This window comes from Mesoplodon densirostris, chromosome 5 (assembly GCF_025265405.1).
Source record: "Mesoplodon densirostris isolate mMesDen1 chromosome 5, mMesDen1 primary haplotype, whole genome shotgun sequence".
In the NCBI taxonomy this organism is placed as follows: Eukaryota; Metazoa; Chordata; class Mammalia; order Artiodactyla; family Ziphiidae; genus Mesoplodon; species Mesoplodon densirostris.
The window spans coordinates 9,120,476-9,138,252 of NC_082665.1; the positions used below are offsets into that span (position 1 = coordinate 9,120,476).

At 39.5% G+C, this 17,777-nt stretch overlaps 1 protein-coding gene across 3 annotated transcripts in view; it reads right to left on the reverse strand.

Moving 5' to 3' along the window:
• Positions 1-9,442: 9,442 nt before the first annotated feature.
• MORC3 (MORC family CW-type zinc finger 3) overlaps positions 9,443-17,777 on the reverse strand; it is a 42,081-nt gene continuing 33,746 nt past the window's right edge. For 2 of the 3 annotated variants that reach the window (XM_060098507.1, XM_060098509.1), the window contains exons 15-17: positions 15,366-16,254; positions 13,679-13,833; positions 9,443-10,671 (exon numbers count right to left, since the gene is read on the reverse strand). In XM_060098507.1, coding sequence (XP_059954490.1) covers positions 10,518-10,671; positions 13,679-13,833; positions 15,366-16,254 — 1,198 coding nt within the window. In that variant the 3' untranslated portion in view covers positions 9,443-10,517. Of the gene's footprint in view, positions 10,672-12,131; positions 12,238-13,678; positions 13,834-15,365; positions 16,255-17,777 lie in introns of those variants that run through there. The other variant, XM_060098508.1, reaches the window with a different exon arrangement.

Sequence of the window (17,777 nt, forward strand, 5' to 3'; positions counted from 1 at the left end):
CCTTTCCCCTCCTCTCTCTCTCTGGATATCTTGGCCCTGAATTCAACCAGGTCTCTTTCTCCTTTTGCAAACAAAAACTGACATTTTGGTTTTTTTATAAATTTTTAAGATATATATTGGCTCTAGATTGTTTTGGAGAATTCAAAGCTATGTGATTGTTCAGTACCTGGATTGCTTACAGTACAGCTCAAACAGCAGATGTGGTTACATACACGTTTTAAGAACAGAATTTAACATTTTAAAGTGAGGCTGTAAATCAGAAGGCGGAAATAGATGCAGCAGGCCTTTTGAAATGGGATAATTTTCCAAATGTGACATTTTATCTGTGAGTTTCCCAGAAGGCCAGGAAAAAAATCCCTTGTGATGCATAGTTGATCAAAGGAACATACAGGTTCATCTGAGGAGCCAATTCTTCCTGGCTTTTTAAAACAATTTTCTTTCGGCATTTTTAGGAAAAAGAATTGACATGGATTCTTATATAAATGCTGGTTGATGCTTGTAGCCGGTTTCATGAAAGGTATAGAAATTGTCTACAGATGGATGTCTCATGTTGACAAAAATGATAGGAGGCTCCTTAAGCCTGTTTTCTACAGAAAGGTAGGATAATGTAATCCAGATATGTAGTTTTTAGATGTTCTCTCTTGAGTCATGGCTAGGATTTCTAGAAGTTGGACTGGGAATGACGAATATGTACTGTAGATAATCTGATTGTTTGAAAAGCACACATAAGAGAAAAAAAAAAAAAAGGAAAATCCCACTCCTATGTATGTACCGAAAAGAATTAAAAGTAAAAGCAAGGATGCAATTAGATATTTATACAACGGTGTTCATAGCAGAATAGCAAAAAGTGGAACCAACCTAAATGTCCATGGACGGATGAATGGATAAACGAAATATGGTACATACATAAAATGGAATATCATTCAGCCTTAAAAAGGAATGAAACTGATATATGCAACAAGATGGATGAACCTTAAAAACGTTATGCAAAGTGAAATAAGCCAAACACAAAAGAACAAATATGGGGACTTCCCTGGTGGCACAGTGGTTAAGAATCCGCCTGCCAATGCAGGGGACATGGGTTCGAGCCCTGGTCTGGAAAGATCCCACATGCCACGGAGGAACTAATCCCATGCGCTACAACTACTAAGCCTGCGCTCTAGAGCCTGCAAGCCACAACTACTGAAGCCCGCCTGCCTACAGCCTGTGCTCCACAACAAAAGAAGCCACCACAGTGAGTAGTCCCCGCTCGCTGCAACTAGAGAAAGCCCACGCACAGCAACAAAGAACCAACATAGCCAAAAATAAGTAAAGATTAAAAATAAAAAGAACAAATATGTTACAATTCCACTTCTATGAGGTACCTAGAATAAGCAAATTCGTGGAGACAGAAAGTAGAGGCCACCAGGGGGGCAGGTGGGAATGAGGAGTTATTGTTTAGTGGATACAGAGTTTATCTGAGATGATGAAAAAGTTCTGGAAATGGATAGTGGTGATAGTTGCCCAACAATGTGAATGTACTTAATGCCACTGAATCATACACTTAAGAATGGTAAAATGATAAATTTTATGTAATGTATATATTTCCACAATAAAAAAATTAATGAGTTAATATTTACAACACACACACACACACACACACATAAATATTACTGGAAGGATAAGTTAATGGGGATATAGATAAGACAAGATTGACTGTGAGTTGGAAATTGTTGAAGCAGAGTGATGGGTACACATGAGTTCATTATAATAGTCCTCTATTTTTTAAAAAAAATTTTACTGGAGTAGTTGGTTTACAATGTTATGTTAGTTTCAGGTGTCCAGCAAAGTGAATCAGTTATAGATATATCCACTTTTTAAGATTTTTCTCCCATATAGGCCATTACAGAGTATTGAATAGAGTTCCCTGTGCTATACAGTAGGTCCTTATTAGTTGGTTTTTTTTTTTATTAATTTATTAATTATTTTTGGCTGTGTTGGGTCTTCGTTTCTGTGCGAGGGCTTTCTCTAGTTGCGGCAAGCGGGGGCCACTCTTCATCGCAGTACGCGGGCCTCTAACTATCGCGGCCTCTTGTTGTGGAGCACGGGCTCCAGACGCGCAGGCTCAGTAGTTGTGTCTCGTGGGCTCCAGACGCGCAGGCTCAGTAGTTGTGGTTCACAGGCCTAGTTGCTCCGCGGCATGTGGGATCTTCCCAGACCAGGGCTCGAACCCATATCCCCTGCATTGGCAAGCAGATTCTCAACCACTGCGCCACCAGGGAAGCCCAGTTATCTATTTTATATATAGTAGTGTGTATATGTCACTCCCAATCTCCCAGTTTACCCCTCCCCCCACCACTTTACCCCCTGGTAACCATGTTTGTTTTCTGCATTTGTATCTCTATTTCTGTTTTGCACATAAATTCACTTGTACCCTTTTGTAGATTCCAAATATAAGCAATATCATATGTTTTGTCTCTCTCTGACTTACTTCACTCAGTACGACAATCTCTAGGTCCATCCATGTTGCTGCAAATGGCATTATTTCGTTCTTTTTTATGGCTGAGTAATATTCCACAGTATATATGTACATCTTCTTTATCCATTCCTCTGCTGATGGACATTTAGATTGCTTCCATGTCCTGGCTATTGTTAACAGTGCTGCAATGAACGGTTTCTCTGCTTTTGTATGCAACTGAAAATTCCTGTTATAGAGGGAATTCCCTGGCTGTCCAGTGGTTAGGACTCCAAGCTTCCACTGCTGGGGGTCCAGGTTCAATCCCCGGTCAGGAAACTAAGATCCCGCAAGCCACCTGGCATGGCCAAAAAATTAAAAATAAATAAATAAATAAATAATCCCTTTATAGAGCTTAAAATATCTGATACTGAAAAAAATCAATTTAAGGACACAGTAAATTAGTGGGAAATGAGAAACTACTGGTTAAAGCGATGATGGTGAATATGGCGTATAATACTATTATCATATACTTTATATAACATAATTATATGTAAGTATTATAGTATGTAATCATTTTTATTATTGTCCTAGACCCCTGTAATTCTCTGCCCAGAAAAAGAGGTAACAGGTATAGTTAGTTATGTCAGACTGCGTCACTTCTCTGGCTGTCAGCTGGTTAGACAACTCACACTGTAAAGTCACACAGCAAGTTGGGAAGGGCGCTTTCTAGCATCTCAGCGGTCTGCATGAACACCACAGTTTGAGAGATACTCTACCAAGGGAATCGCAAAAACATGGGACAACTGCCTATCCAGAAAAAAGAAAATGAAAAGCCCACATCAAATTACTTCCAGTCAGCCCTGCTTCAGATCACAGTACAAACTTTCAAAACATAGGCCACACAGTTCAAAACACAGGCCAGTTTTCAACAGCATTTAACAGGAATGAGGAAGACTGATGACTCATGTACTTTGTGAATATAAAGCACCATTACACTTTGCTATGAAGATACAGCTGAATTCTGGATAATATTTACATAATTGAAGACACTCATAACCTAAATATTAGCCAAGTTGGGGTAAAAGTTCTTTTGAGTCTATTCTATATATTGTTACCATAATAAGTCCTGACTGCTTTGCAAGAAATTAATACTGAACCTTGAGGTTAAACTTGTTTTACATGTTTGAAATAGGTAATTGTATTTACTCAGCCCATTCTTATTAGAATGCCTGTGTAGGAAATTTACTTGTGATTCACACTCCAGTTCTGTAATGGTTAATTCATTCTCTATGACCACACTCACCTAAAAACTTCATCTGCATTTGAATGGCTTGAATTTACCAAGACTTGTCTTCACGGGTCTTGACTTTCTCCCTAGAGGCCAGTATATGTAAATTAACTTCATGATCACAAAATTAATGCTAAAAAAGCAATGCTTATTTTCCTCTATGCCAACTGGATGGATATTGATGGCATTCTTTTTGTGAGCCGTGACCAATGTCCCAAAGACAAATACAGGGACTTCCCTGGTGGCGCATTGGTTAGGAATCCACCTGCCAACGCAGGGGATGCGGGTTCGAGCCCTGGTACGGGAAGATCCCACATGCCACAGAGCAGCTAAGCCCGTGCGCCACAACTACTGAGCCTGTGCTCTAGAGCCAGCGAGCCACAACTACTGAAGCCCCAATGCCTAGAGCCCGTGCTCCGGAAGAAGAGAAGCCACTGCAATGAGAAGCCCGCGCACCGCAATGAAGTGTAGCCCCTGCTCACCGCAACTAGAGAAAGCCCGCGTGCAGCAATGAAGACCCAACACAGCCAAAAATAATAAAATAAATCTATAAAAAAACAAAAAGACAAACACAGTTGACCCTTGAACACGGGTTTGAACTGGATGGGTTCACTTATAGGCAGATTTTTTTCAATATACTGGAAACTTGGGGGAGATTACGACAATTTAAAAATGCAGATAAGGGCTTCCCTGGTGGCGCAGTGGTTAAGAATCCGCCTGCCAATGCAGGGGCCACGGGTCTGAGCCCTGGTCTGGGAAGATCCCACATGCCGCGGAGCAACTAAGCCCATGCACCACAACTACTGGGCCTGTGTTCTAGAGCCTGCGAGCCACAGCTACTGAGCCCGCGAGCCACAACTACTGAGCCCGCGAGCCACAACTACTGAAACCTGCGCACCTAGAGCCCGTGCTCTGCAACTGGAGAAGCCACCGCAATGAGAAACCATGCACGGGGCTTCCCTGGTGGCAGAGTGGTTGAGAGTCCGCCTGCCAATGCAGGGGACACAGGTTCGTGCCCCGGTCCAGGAGGATCCCACATGCCACAGAGTGGCTGGGCCCGTGAGCCATGGCCGCTGAGCCTGCGCGTCCGGAGCCTGTGCTCCGCAACGGGAGAGGCCACAGCAGTGAGAGGCCCGCGTACTGCAAAAAAAAAAAAAAAAAGAAAAAGAAAAAGAAAAAGAAACCCATGCACAGCAACGAAGAGTAGCCCCTGCTCGCCATGACTAGAGAAAGACCACGTGCAGCAACGAAGACCCAATGCAGCCAAAAATAAATAAATAAATAAAAATGCAGACGAAGTGCATAACCTAGAAATATCTAAAAATTTAAGAAAAAGTTGGGGGGAGGGTTAAATTAGGTGATTGGCATCAACATATACACAGTGCTATATATAAAATGGATAACCAACAAGGACCTACTGTATAGCACAGGGAGCTATAGTAATATTTTGTAATAACCTATAAGTGAAAAGAGTCTGAAAAAAAATATATATATATATAACTGAATCACTGTGCTGTACACCTGAAACATGACATTGTAAATCATTTATACTTCAAAATAAATATTAATAAAATGCACGATTTCATGTAATAAACAAACATAAGAAAAATTTAGGTATATCATGAATGCATAGAATATATGTAGATACTAGTCTATCCTTACACAGGTATAAGGTGAGTGATATTTAACATAAAATTAATGTAAGTTTCCTGTTTTATAACTTTGCTTTCAAAGAATTACATTACCATACAGTATGCTTCTCTCGTAACGGGAGAAACTGCATATCATCACAGGTAAGAGGTTTTTAAAAAAATGTAACGTTTCCAATACTGTATTAAGAATATAACTGTAGGGACTTCCCTGGTGGTCCAGTGGTAAAGAATCCACCTTGCAATGCAGGGGACATGGGTTCGATCCCTGGTCAGGGAACTAAGATCCTGCATGCCACAACTACTGAGCTCACGTGCCTCAACTAGAGCCTGCATGCTGCAAACTACAGAGCCCATGCACCACAACTACAGAAGAGAAAACCCACACACCACAGCTAGAGAGAAGCCCTCGTGCTGCAACGAAAGATCCCACAGGCCTCAGTGAAGATCCCACATGCTGCCACTAAGACCCGACGCAGCCAAAAATAAATAAAATAAATAAATAATAAATTAATCTATGAAAAAGAAACTATAGAAAAAAAGAATATAACTGTAATACTGTATGCCATAAAGATTTTATAACAAGCTTCCCTGGTGGCGCAGTGTTTAAGAATCCGCCTGCCAACGCAGGGGACACGAGTTTGAGCCCTGGTCTGGGAAGATCCCACATGGCGCGGAGCAACTAAGCCCACGTGCCACAACTACTGGGCCTGTGCACTAGAGCCCATGAGCCACAAATTCTGAAGCCCGTACGCCTGGAGCTGGTGCTCCACAACAAGAGAAGCCACTGCAGAGAAGCCTGCACACTGCAACGAAGAGTAGCCCCTGCTCGCCGCAACTAGAGAAAGCCTGCATGCAGCAACGAAGAACCAACCCAGCCCCCCAAAAAATAAATTATAACGGGCTTCCCTGGCGGCGCAGTGGTTAATAATCCGCCTGCCAATGCAGGGAACATACATTTGACTCCTGGTCCGCGAAGAACCCACATGCCGCGGAGCAACTAAGCCCGTGCGCCACAACTACTGAGCCTGCACTCTAGAGTCTGTGAGCCACAACTACTGAGCCCGTGTGCCACAGCTACTGAAACCAACGTGCCTAGAGCCTGTGCTCCGCAACAAGAGAAGCCACCGCAGTGAGAAGCCTGCACACCGCAACCAAGATTATCTCCTGCTCACCACAACTAGGGAAAGCCCGCACACAGCAAAGAAGACCCAATGCAGCCAAAAATAAACTAAATTTTTAAAAATTGTATAACGATTAGTGTATAAGCTAGGCAACCGTGAAGCAATTGTATTGATTACACTAGGCTACCAAAAAGCAATCATATTCCTTGCTGCTTCTTCATTACCAGTGCATGAATCATTATACCTGTAAATAAATGAATCTTTTTCCTATTACCTTTTCATTTTCAATGGGTACACATAACATCTAGTGTTATCATTTAAGACAATACAGATGTACATACTGAGATGGTCCATCTTGTAAACAGATGACGAATTTGGTACTGTACTGTATTTTCCTTATGATTCTCTAACAATTTTTCTCTAGCTTACTTCATTCTAGGAATACAGCAAATGATACCTGTAACATAGACCAAACATGTTAATTGACTGTTCATTGTCGTAAGGCTTCCAGTCAACAGTTATTAGTAACTTTGGGGGAGTCAAAAGTTATACGTGGATTTTTTACTAAATGGGGGTCAGAGCCCACAGGCGCCAAGTTTTTCAAGGGGCAGCCGCATATAAAAAGACATGAATCCAGTGGGTCTCTCACTCCATTCCAATGAGTCTATGTGACACTGTGCAAAGTAAGACTGAACCAACTTCTGAAAGCTAGAAGTTGTCTGGGTAGTGTTTGTGGCCACATTAACAGGCATTTAGCTTTTTTAAATAAAGCAATAAACCAAAGAACCCAACAGAAAAGAATAGGCAGAGACTATGACAGGGTACTCAGAAAAAGGAATTAAAATGGCCAATAAAATATATGAAAACGTGTTCAACCTGAGACAAAGTGCAAGCTTCCATTTTTCCACATATCAATAAGCTTGATGGAGATCGGAAAAAACACACTCATACATCTATTTTTCATAGTATGAATACTCGCAACCATTTTTGGATGGCGACATTTATTAAGATTAACACGGCATACACTTTGACCTATCAGTATTCACTACAAGGTATTTACATTCTGGATATACTTTAAAAAGTATGTGTGGTGTGTATTTTCACAGCAGCAGCTTTTGTAGTAATATCAAAAGACGAGAAATAAATGAGGGCTGGGAGCATATTCATGTCATAAAATGCTACTAAGGCTGTTCAATATGGAAATGTTACCAATTATATGGTGTGATACCTGTGTAGATTTGATACAAATATATAATCAAATACAAAGATATAAAATTTAATATAAACTGAATGCATATATATATGAATGTGTGTATGTAGGCAGCTAATATTTTCTGGAAGGACATAAGAAAACACTTTTCACTTTATACCATTCTGTTGTATTTACATTTCTAACTTGGGCATCAACTCTGCTTCCCTCTCCCTGTCCTTGCTTACCGCAGTGAGAAAGTGGTCATGCAGATCCTGAGTTTGTTTCAGGAACCACTTGAGTTCAACACTTACAAATATTCATCACTGGAGGGTATATAGATCAATAGCTCTCAGCTCTGACGGTGCACTGGGAGGCCTTAAAGAAAAGTAGCCTGACAGTTTGGTCCAACCCCCAAAACTCTTAATTAGTACGGGGTGCATCCTCACACTGGGATTCCTAAGAACTGCCCAAGTGATTCTAAAATGCAGCCAGTGAGTGGTAAGAACCATTAGTACATATCACTTTAATTATTCTTCCATGACAAATAACGACCTAATGGACTGTATGACAGCAGGAATCAAGTGTCTGAGACCATGGGCAGAGTCACCACCACCTCCTGCCCACATTAGGAATTTGAGGCCCAAATAAAGGCCACATCCATATGCCATGCCTCTCCTGCTGTGTGAAAATTAGCTTTTACTGATTTTGTGGTCTTAGCTGAGGTCCTGTTTGTAGGGACTGTGGACTATTCTGGTTTACGTCCTCACACTGCTTTTAAGTTTTAAATAATTAGTTTAAGCCACACTATCCTCCCCCACACTAGCCTTTGAACAAATTTAACTTAACAAAAAGACAGGTAGGAACAAATTTAACTTAACAAAAAAAGATAGGTCTAGCTACCTCAATAGATGACATGAAAGCCCATGTATGTTCTTCTGTTAAATTTGCTAGCCACAAAGTCATATCTTGGCAATATTTACTTAAAGTGAATATTAGGTAAGTATTTCCAAAGAATCGATTTAGCAAGCAAGTTTCTCTAATTCTATGATTAACTTTGCCATTAAGCCAGTTAACAGCCATATAAAATATGTATTTTTGCAAGAATATAGCTGACCAAAAGGAAGGGAAAAATAGCAAATTCCAGAAATAAGTGCTACATAAATATTCACAAACTTAGACATGCTATACACAGCTGCTGTCATTTAGGCAAGGTTTCTTTAGATTAAATGACTTACACAAATAAAGTTTCTTTTTTGAGTGTAAAATGCACGCACACACTCTCAAGGTGAGCCCAGTCTTAGAGCCTTAATGGAAGTAAATATAACTTCTAAATTTTTAGAAATTGTATCTTCTAAATATAACTTCTAATAAATATCGTAAAATGAGCTCAACTTGAGGGTCTTAACAGACGCAATCTTACTTTTCAAAATATAACTTGAATACAGAATTCCTTAAAAGTAGTATCTGAAGTGTGAGCCATCATATATATTTTTATTTTATTACAAGATATTTTAAAATTTGAGCAGATACAACTGTGACAGAAAACCAGCTTCATACCAAAAATACACTTTCAATTACTTTATCAAGCAAATAAAAATTTCATTTATTTGCTTCTTCTAGAAGTTAATGTACAGTAAAAATATTGTACATGACAGACATGTAATTAAGCATACAAAAGGAACATGTATTCAATGTTCAGAAACAAAAGTAAAAATAAATAGCAATGATAAAACTTTGAAAAAAATAATGCACATTTTAGTTGTGGAAAATATGATTCTTAATTATATATACAGTTATACTTAATAGAAAGCCATCTCTTTATAATTGCACAAAACACGGGACCAGTAAAGCATAATTTTTATGGCATGTAATACTATAATCCTAGGTTGTTTGTTGCTTAACTCCAGGATATAAAACACTTAGGTTTGTAATATAATAAAAGGTATGCAGTACTGGTTTGTAATATAATAAAAGGTATGCAGTACTGTTGGAGAAAGATTGTCTTCCTCAACTCATATTAACCTGTAGTAATCCTACAAAAGGCTGTACAGGAAATTTCACAAAAAGAAATATTAAACAATTATTGTGCCCACTCCATGCGGACTAAGCAGCCAAAAATGGGCTTCAGAGTAAATGTGGTGGGGCATTTAATATTTTTTATATTTTTACACTAAAAATCATTATTTTTTTCTGTAAAAACACTTTGTGTTTAATAACCATGATCGGCAATCTCAGCACACACAAAAAAAACCTGGCAAAATGGATGGAGTTTCTGCTTACTTTATTTTCATGAATAAAATATTTCAGGAGATAAGAATTTATAGAAAAGAAACATTAATGCTCAATTACTTACAACTTATCAGGAGTGTTATTCCATTTTTAAAAACCCCGTTTTAAACTTCTCTGTAAGAAAATCAAAGGTAACATTTCCATTTGTATTATGGCAAGTCAGCCCTCAAGTCAGAGAAAAATACACTTTGGGGAACCAGAAAAGACTGCACAAAGGTTAGGGGCAACCTGAAAACCTCTTGGTGAAAAACACTTGAGTCCTCTAAGGTAATAAAAAAATATGTGTGACTTAATTAAAAATATTTACATTTCAAAGCAGAATCATGAGTTAGCTATGTAGCTGCTCAATACCATTTCAAAAGGTGTGATAATGTGTCCACAATATTTGTGTCCACACTTGAATGCATAGAATACAGAAAAGATTATGGTTCTTCAGTCCGTTACGTATCATATCTATAACAAAGTTGCTTAAATTTTGAAAGCTATACAACCAGAAAGAAAGAGCAAATATTTTTTACTATCTCACATAAAGTACACTTTAAGTACTACTGATTTCACTCATTTGCTCGACAACTTGTCCTAAGATCTCATCAACTACATCGACATCATAATTCACTTGCTGAAGATCGAGATCAGGTACAATCATGGCCAGGAGCTGTCCTACGTTAACTCGAAGAGATCGAAGTTTGAGGCTGCAAATACAAACATTACACCTGTTAGACAAACATTATAACAATACGTTTAATATTCAGGTAGGCCTTATAATTTAAGGGAAACATTAAAATGGAATCTCTGTAGAATGATATACAAACTAAATGAAAAGCAAAACTTTCTCAAGAGAACTAGATTTAACAATTCATTTAACTTAATAATTCATAATTTAATAACGAAGTATAATATTTATCTGTTGGTATGTAGAGTGTTTCAAAACACTAGCAGCTCTGTTTGGTTCCAACTATTACAATTTTAATTCGAGATTGGAGAAAAGATGAACTGGTAAAATACATAAATTACAAGATATTATTTACAATTGAAAATCTTGTTATCACCTGGAAAACAATAATGATACACTAGTGAGAACACTGGTCTAAGAATAAGAATGTATCGCTTTGAATTTCAGCTTCCTTTTTAGCACAGTGAATTGAATTGTTCCCTAAAACATGTTCTGAGATATCCATAGTAGTATAAAAGGAAAAAGAAATGGTCCTGTGGTCAAATAAGCTTATACAACTTTGGGTTAAATAATGGTAAAGAGACTTTTTAAAATGCAGGATTTCTGGGACTTCCCTGGTGGCGCAGTGGATAGGACTCTGCACTCCCAATGCAGGGCGCCTGGGTTCAAACCCTGGTCAGGGAACTAGATCCCACATGCATGCCACAGCTGGGAGTTCGCATGCCACAACTAAAGAGCCGGTGAGCTGTAACTGAGGAGCCCTGGAGCAGCAACTAAGGAGCCCACCTGCTGCAACAAAGACCCGGTGCAACCAAATAAATAAATATTAAAAAAAAAAAAAAAAAAAAAAAGACAATGCAGGATTTCTCTGAACCTATCACATGCTAAAGTCCACTAACTATCCGTTTTACTATGCATTTATTATAAACACTGAGAAACCCTGGATTAAATGATCATTATCATTCCTTCCGTTTTCTGTACTGTATCTATCTGAATATCCACATTCTAGACTTCAAATTTCTACAACTACACAGCAAGCAGCCTTTGTGTCGAAGGCTGAGACGCCCGGGTCAAGAGGATGTTACAGTTGTTTTTGTTCGGCCCCCTCCCCAAATATAAGTAGTCTACATTTAGTTTAGATACTGATCTTTCTAGGGTGGAAATCTCTGAAGGAGCGAGCTGCTCATCCTTGCATTGACAACGCATAAAAGTGTGATTTTAAATGTGTTTTTTGTGAGCTTATGTTAAGATTCCATTGGACCTTTGATAAAATTTTACATCATCCCCATACCAGCTGTTTTTTTTTTTTTTTTTTTTTTTTTTGCGGTATGCGGGCCTCTCACTGTTGTGGCCTCCCCCGTTGCGGAGCACAGGCTCCGGACGCGCAGGCTCCGGACGCGCAGGCCCAGCGGCCATGGCTCACGGGCCCAGCCGCTCCGCGGCATATGGGATCCTCCCAGACCGGGGCACGAACCCGTATCCCCTGCATCGGCAGGCGGACTCTCAACCACTTGCGCCACCAGGGAGGCCCCTCAGCTGTTTTTTATCCAAGCTTTCCCACGCATCTTCAATCAGAGGCCCATTTCTATACAAAAAATAGAAAAAGACCAGTATGACCCTACAACCATCTTTGACCTATCCTATCCTTTAAGTCTTTTGACTGTCCTGGCTAATTCCTCCTCTCTACAGGACACATCACAAATCCCTATGTTAGTACAACGAACAGGACTGAGAGAAATATTGTGAGCTGCATATGCAATTGTAAATATTCAAATAGCCACATTAAAAAGTAAAATGAAATAAATTTTAGTTACATATAAAATATCACTTCATCATATAACAGAATATTGAGGCATTTTATTTATTTATTTTTTCATACCAGGGCATCAAAATCCAGCATGTATTTTATACTTAAAGCACATCTCAATTTAGACTAGCTAGATTTCAAGTGTCAGTGGCCAAATGTGGCTATACTGTCTCGGAAAGCACAGGTCTAGAAGATGATCAGTTACTCAAAGTTTAGTGTGCAAGTGAATCATCTGGGAGATTGTCTAAAAGTTTCCAATTTAATAAACTGCACTGTGGTCCAAGGATCTGCATTTTTACAAGCACCACAGATGCTTGTGGTTCCCATTTTCAGAAACACCAGCTGGGATTTTTTTTTTCTGACTCCTTGCCCCCCCATGCTTATATGTACTGATCTATTCATTCTATTTCCATGAATAGATTTAACGAAATCCTTTAAAACCTTAAGCTAAAAAACTAAGTCATAATATAATTAATGTCAAGTAAGGATGGTAAATTATTTCTCAACGATAGTACATTTTAGGTATCAAGTGTTATCATATTAGCAGGAAGAGTCGAGTTATTTTTAATGACTATTTTTGTGTTTTTTTTTCTCTCTTGAATGGTTATCAACAGACCACCAACACTGTCAGAACCCGAAGCCCATTTAATATCTTACTGAGAGAGGGTAATCTTTCATTTACTATTTTCTTATTTTCACAGAACTTCTTCCTAATTAATCACCTGTTATTAGGAATCACCTGTAATGGCAATTTTTAGTAATTTTGTGATTTCTTAAAAGTTAAACTTAGGGAAGGCATGTAGTAAAATGAGGTAGCAAACCATAAAGAAATAGTGCCAAGTACAGAAATTAAAGAAATCAAGGTGAAAAAGTAAGTTTCATGAAATGGACCCTTGTCTTCTAGTCATTGCCTAATTCAGCCCATCCTTCAATATCTGGCTCAATTTTCACTTTTTCCCCAAAAACATTCCAAACCACTCTGACCAATCAGAGCTTAATTCCTTTGAAATTCCTATTTCATTTAAGTTCACAAAATTGTTAGTTCCTTGACGGGAAGAATGATGACATGTACTCCTTTTGTACCTCTGTCTATCAGAATGTTGGGATCACAGCAGCCAATAACTTCTTTTGCTAGAACAATCTGTTTGATGTGCACTAGCAAATAAGTATCATGCTAACCAGAACTGCAGCCCTAGCCAAATGCTTCATTTCATATTACCTTTCCCCATCAGTATAATTTACAGACTCCTCGATGTTACTTGATGTTGACACATCTCCAATTTGTCGACTTGTAGACTTTAATTGTTCGATTTCAGTTTTCAGTTCTTCACACTGCAAACGGATTTGTGATTTTTCCATTTCCAATAATTCAACCTGACAAAAAATTAATTAATTTTGTAACTGTACAATTTAAAAATACTAATGTCAAAGTGCAAATTTAAGCTAAGAAATGTACAAAATCCTCCTTGATGAAAATTACCATCAAAAAATTAGGACACCTCCCCGCTCCAAAAAGAAAACCAACAGAACACACACAAAAAACAATAGCTTTCTATAAATAAAGCTTCATTTGTTTAGTTTCAGCTCTATATCTTTTTACATTAGAAGAATACAAAATGTTAATTAAAGCATGACTAAAAACAAATGGGGGCTTCCCTGGTGGCGCAATGGTTGAAGAGTCCGCCTGCCGATGCAGGGGACACGGGTTCGTGCCCCGGTCCGGGAAGATCCCACATGCCGCAGAGCGGCTGGGCCCGTGAGCCATGGCTGCTGAGCCTGCGCGTCCGGAGCCTGTGCTCCACAACGGGAGAGGCCACAACAGTGAGAGGCCCGCGTACCGCAAAAACAAACAAACAAACAAACAAAACAAATGGGGCCTAAAAACCAAGATAAAAATGCCCAAATTATGTTGAGGTCATAGTGACTTTCATTTCTTGCACACTCACCAGCAATAAGTTACAACAGAAAGCTTACATTGTTTATGTATTTTGTCATCTAGCTCCTGAGCCAACACATCAAGCGGAATGTCTGAATGAGCAGTTATGTCAGCAGTATTTCCAGGAAGAAGGGGCAATTCGGTACCATACTGTCGTTTCCAAATTCCTTTTAGCAGAGAAACTCTCCTTTCCAATGCCATGTAAATATAATACGTAAAATAGTTTTCAAAGGAGCTACCCAAATCTGAACTGGGGGCTCCTCCTTCCTCAGTAAAAGAACCCCCAGATAAAGACTACATTTCCAAGGCATCCACTGGCCAGGTGACTAAGTTCTGACAGATGGCATATAAACAGCTTTCAGAAACCCCACCCCTTCTCTTTCCTGTTGCCTGGAATGTAGATATATGTTGGCTGGACCTGAAGAGCCATCTCAGACCACAAGTGCAGGTTGAGAAGCAAAGCAACGATGTAGAAGGAGCCTGTGTCTCTGATGACTGTGCAGCTGCTACTGTTACGTGGGGTTTTATGTCACCTTCAGAGGAAGCTAATCGTAACTAATACAGGGTACCTCTATAAAATGAGGTATTGTCATCTACCCTGTGTGGTTATTTTCAGGCTTATTAATAACGGACGGAGAACTCCCGGCATGTTAGTAACTGAGCGTCTCCGTGGGAATGAGCGGGACGACCCCTCACGGCACAGCAGTGTCCTGCGCACTGCAGGACATTTACCAGACCTGGTTCCCACCCATTCAATTCCAACAATGCCCATCCCTTCAAGATACTTAAGAACTGAAACTGCCCTACACATTTCCATATGCCCCCAGGAGGACCACTCCCAGTTGAGAACCAGTGGAGTCGGTAAATGGAAATATGATTAAGTGATTTATGCCCACCTAGCAACTGGCAGTCAAGCTTTAGATGCCCCTGGACTCCCACGACTCTCACTGTGCTGGATGACGTAACTTACCTCACTTTTATACTGGTCCCTCTCGATACTGCATTTGTCCAGCTGTCTAAATACATCGTCAAGCTGTACAACCATCTCATCCACTTCACTTTTACTCTCACTATTGGAACACTGACTGCATTCAGCCTTTACATGTTGCAAAGCACTACACTGTTTTTTCAGCCTTTCTATTTCTTCCAAAGCTTGCCGATACTGAGACACCATATGCTCTGGACTTTCAGCTTTACCGTTAATACTTTCAAGTAAAAATACAGCATCAGTTTCAGTAGACTGATGGCAAGTTTCCTTCTTCACGTATTTGTCATTCATTTCCAGTATCCTCTGCTGTAACACTTTGATTTGGTCAGTAAACACGTGGCACTGTCTTTTATAATTTTCTTTTTCTTGGGTGACAAGCAGCAGCTCATTTCTTAGTTCATTTAACTGGCAACCAGCATCACCAGCAGATTTATCAAAGATTTCCTGGGTTTCACGTGTCTTTCCTTCCGTTTCCACACAGGATGGCAGTACGGCTGTGTCGTTTCTTACATCTATCTCATCTTCAATAGTTTCTTCCTTTTTAACGACTAAACTTGGTACTTCAGTCTGGGTGGCTGCAGTGGTTCCCTGATTGCACCTGGATGATGAGGTGTCTGTTGAACTAGTCTGGCCACACGGTTCATTATCACCCACAGGCTCCACCTGAACACCGCTTTGCTCCATGTGACTCTGCTGCAATTTCACTTCAATATCATCGTCCACTGCAGGCTTGGGAGTACTGTTTTCTTCTAAGATGATGACATCTTCATCATCATCATCACCTTTATAAGAATTTTCAAATGCTGGATTACTCAATCTCCGATTCTTTGCATTCAAAATTGAGGAACGAGTAGAGAGTCTCCGTTTCAGGCTGGAAAAAATTTTATATATGAAATACAAGATTATAAAATGTAGATATGGAAAAAATAGACGACCTTGAAGTAATCTAACTATCTTGAAATTCTAAGAAATGCCCATGTTCATTTTTTAAAAAAATGATATATTACACAGTACTGCCCAATGATTTAATGAAGGAGAGACTATTTTCTCCTTTTACAGATAAGGAAACAACTACTGAGACCTCTTTTTAAAAGTACCACATCCTTATACTGCCAGATACCTCTTCATCTGACGTCTTCCGGCATTTCAATGTGACACGTCCCAACAGAATGCCACCAGCCACCCCAGGGCTGCTCTCTGAACTCCAGAGCTCAGTGAATGACACTGCCATTCCCGTTTGCCCATCAGAATTTTTATCAACATTCAGTGATCAAAGGTGAACCACAAAGTAAACCAGCATGCCCTATCCTTTCATGGAAAACAATTTCCCCTGCATTAAAAATTGCCTCATTTTCTTCATCTGCTTAGTTTTCTGTGAATTTATCACCAATAGATTACTTTTTGCCCCACTTAGAGGGATATTTGTACTGATTTGCTATTTGGGCCTTATGTGTTAAGACCTCATTTCTCAAGAAGGATTTTCCCCTTTCTTAGGCTTACTCTCTCATATGGAGAGGGCATAATCTCCAATAAAATCTTGAGAAAGGGTACATACGACATAAAGAAATGTGAAATTTTGCATGGTGAAAATATGTTAATTCACCTCTCAAGTTCACTGCTGGCTTGAAAAATACAGACTTCCAGGTTGGGAATTACTTTCTCAAAACTTTAAAAGCATCAATCCACTGTTATCTACCACTCATTGTTCCTGCCATTCTGATTCCTGACCTTTTGAATATAGCCTGTGTTTTTCCTCTCTGAGATATTTCTTACCCTTTCCAGCCACTATGCTGTGTATTTAGTGGCAATTAAGTCTTTCTTATATTATTTCCCCCCTTTTGTTCTCTGATTTCCCACTCTGAAATGTCCTTACTCAGATGTCGGCCCCTCCAGTACATCGTCTCTTCTTTTTTCTATCTTCCAACCATTTATCTTTTCATTCTAGATTTATCTGTTAAACATCTACCCACCTCTCAATAAATTTCACATGGTTTCTTATACTCCCTTTGTTTCAGTTTTGTACATCTGGGGATCCTTGGCTATATTTCTGTTTCAGACTAGAAGCAGTAAGGTCTGGGAATGTGAAGGATGCTCAGGCTGTCATCATCTTCTAGAGCTTTTTCTCTTGGGAGCCCAGTGAGGGAAGGAAGGGAGGGGGATTTCTTCCACTCAGTATTCAAACTTTCCCTTACTTCTTGGCTTCCAAAACAGTGGCTCACCCACATCTTCAGCAGTAGAAACTGCTCCAGAAAATAAACTCCCTGCCTTTTGACAGAGGAAGAGAAGCAGCACTGCTGGACTTCGCAGGCTGGGAAGAGGTCTAGGGAACTACTCTTCCTTAAACTTTCATACAAGCTTCCTGTTCTCACCCCTATTTTCCACCTTCAGAAGTTC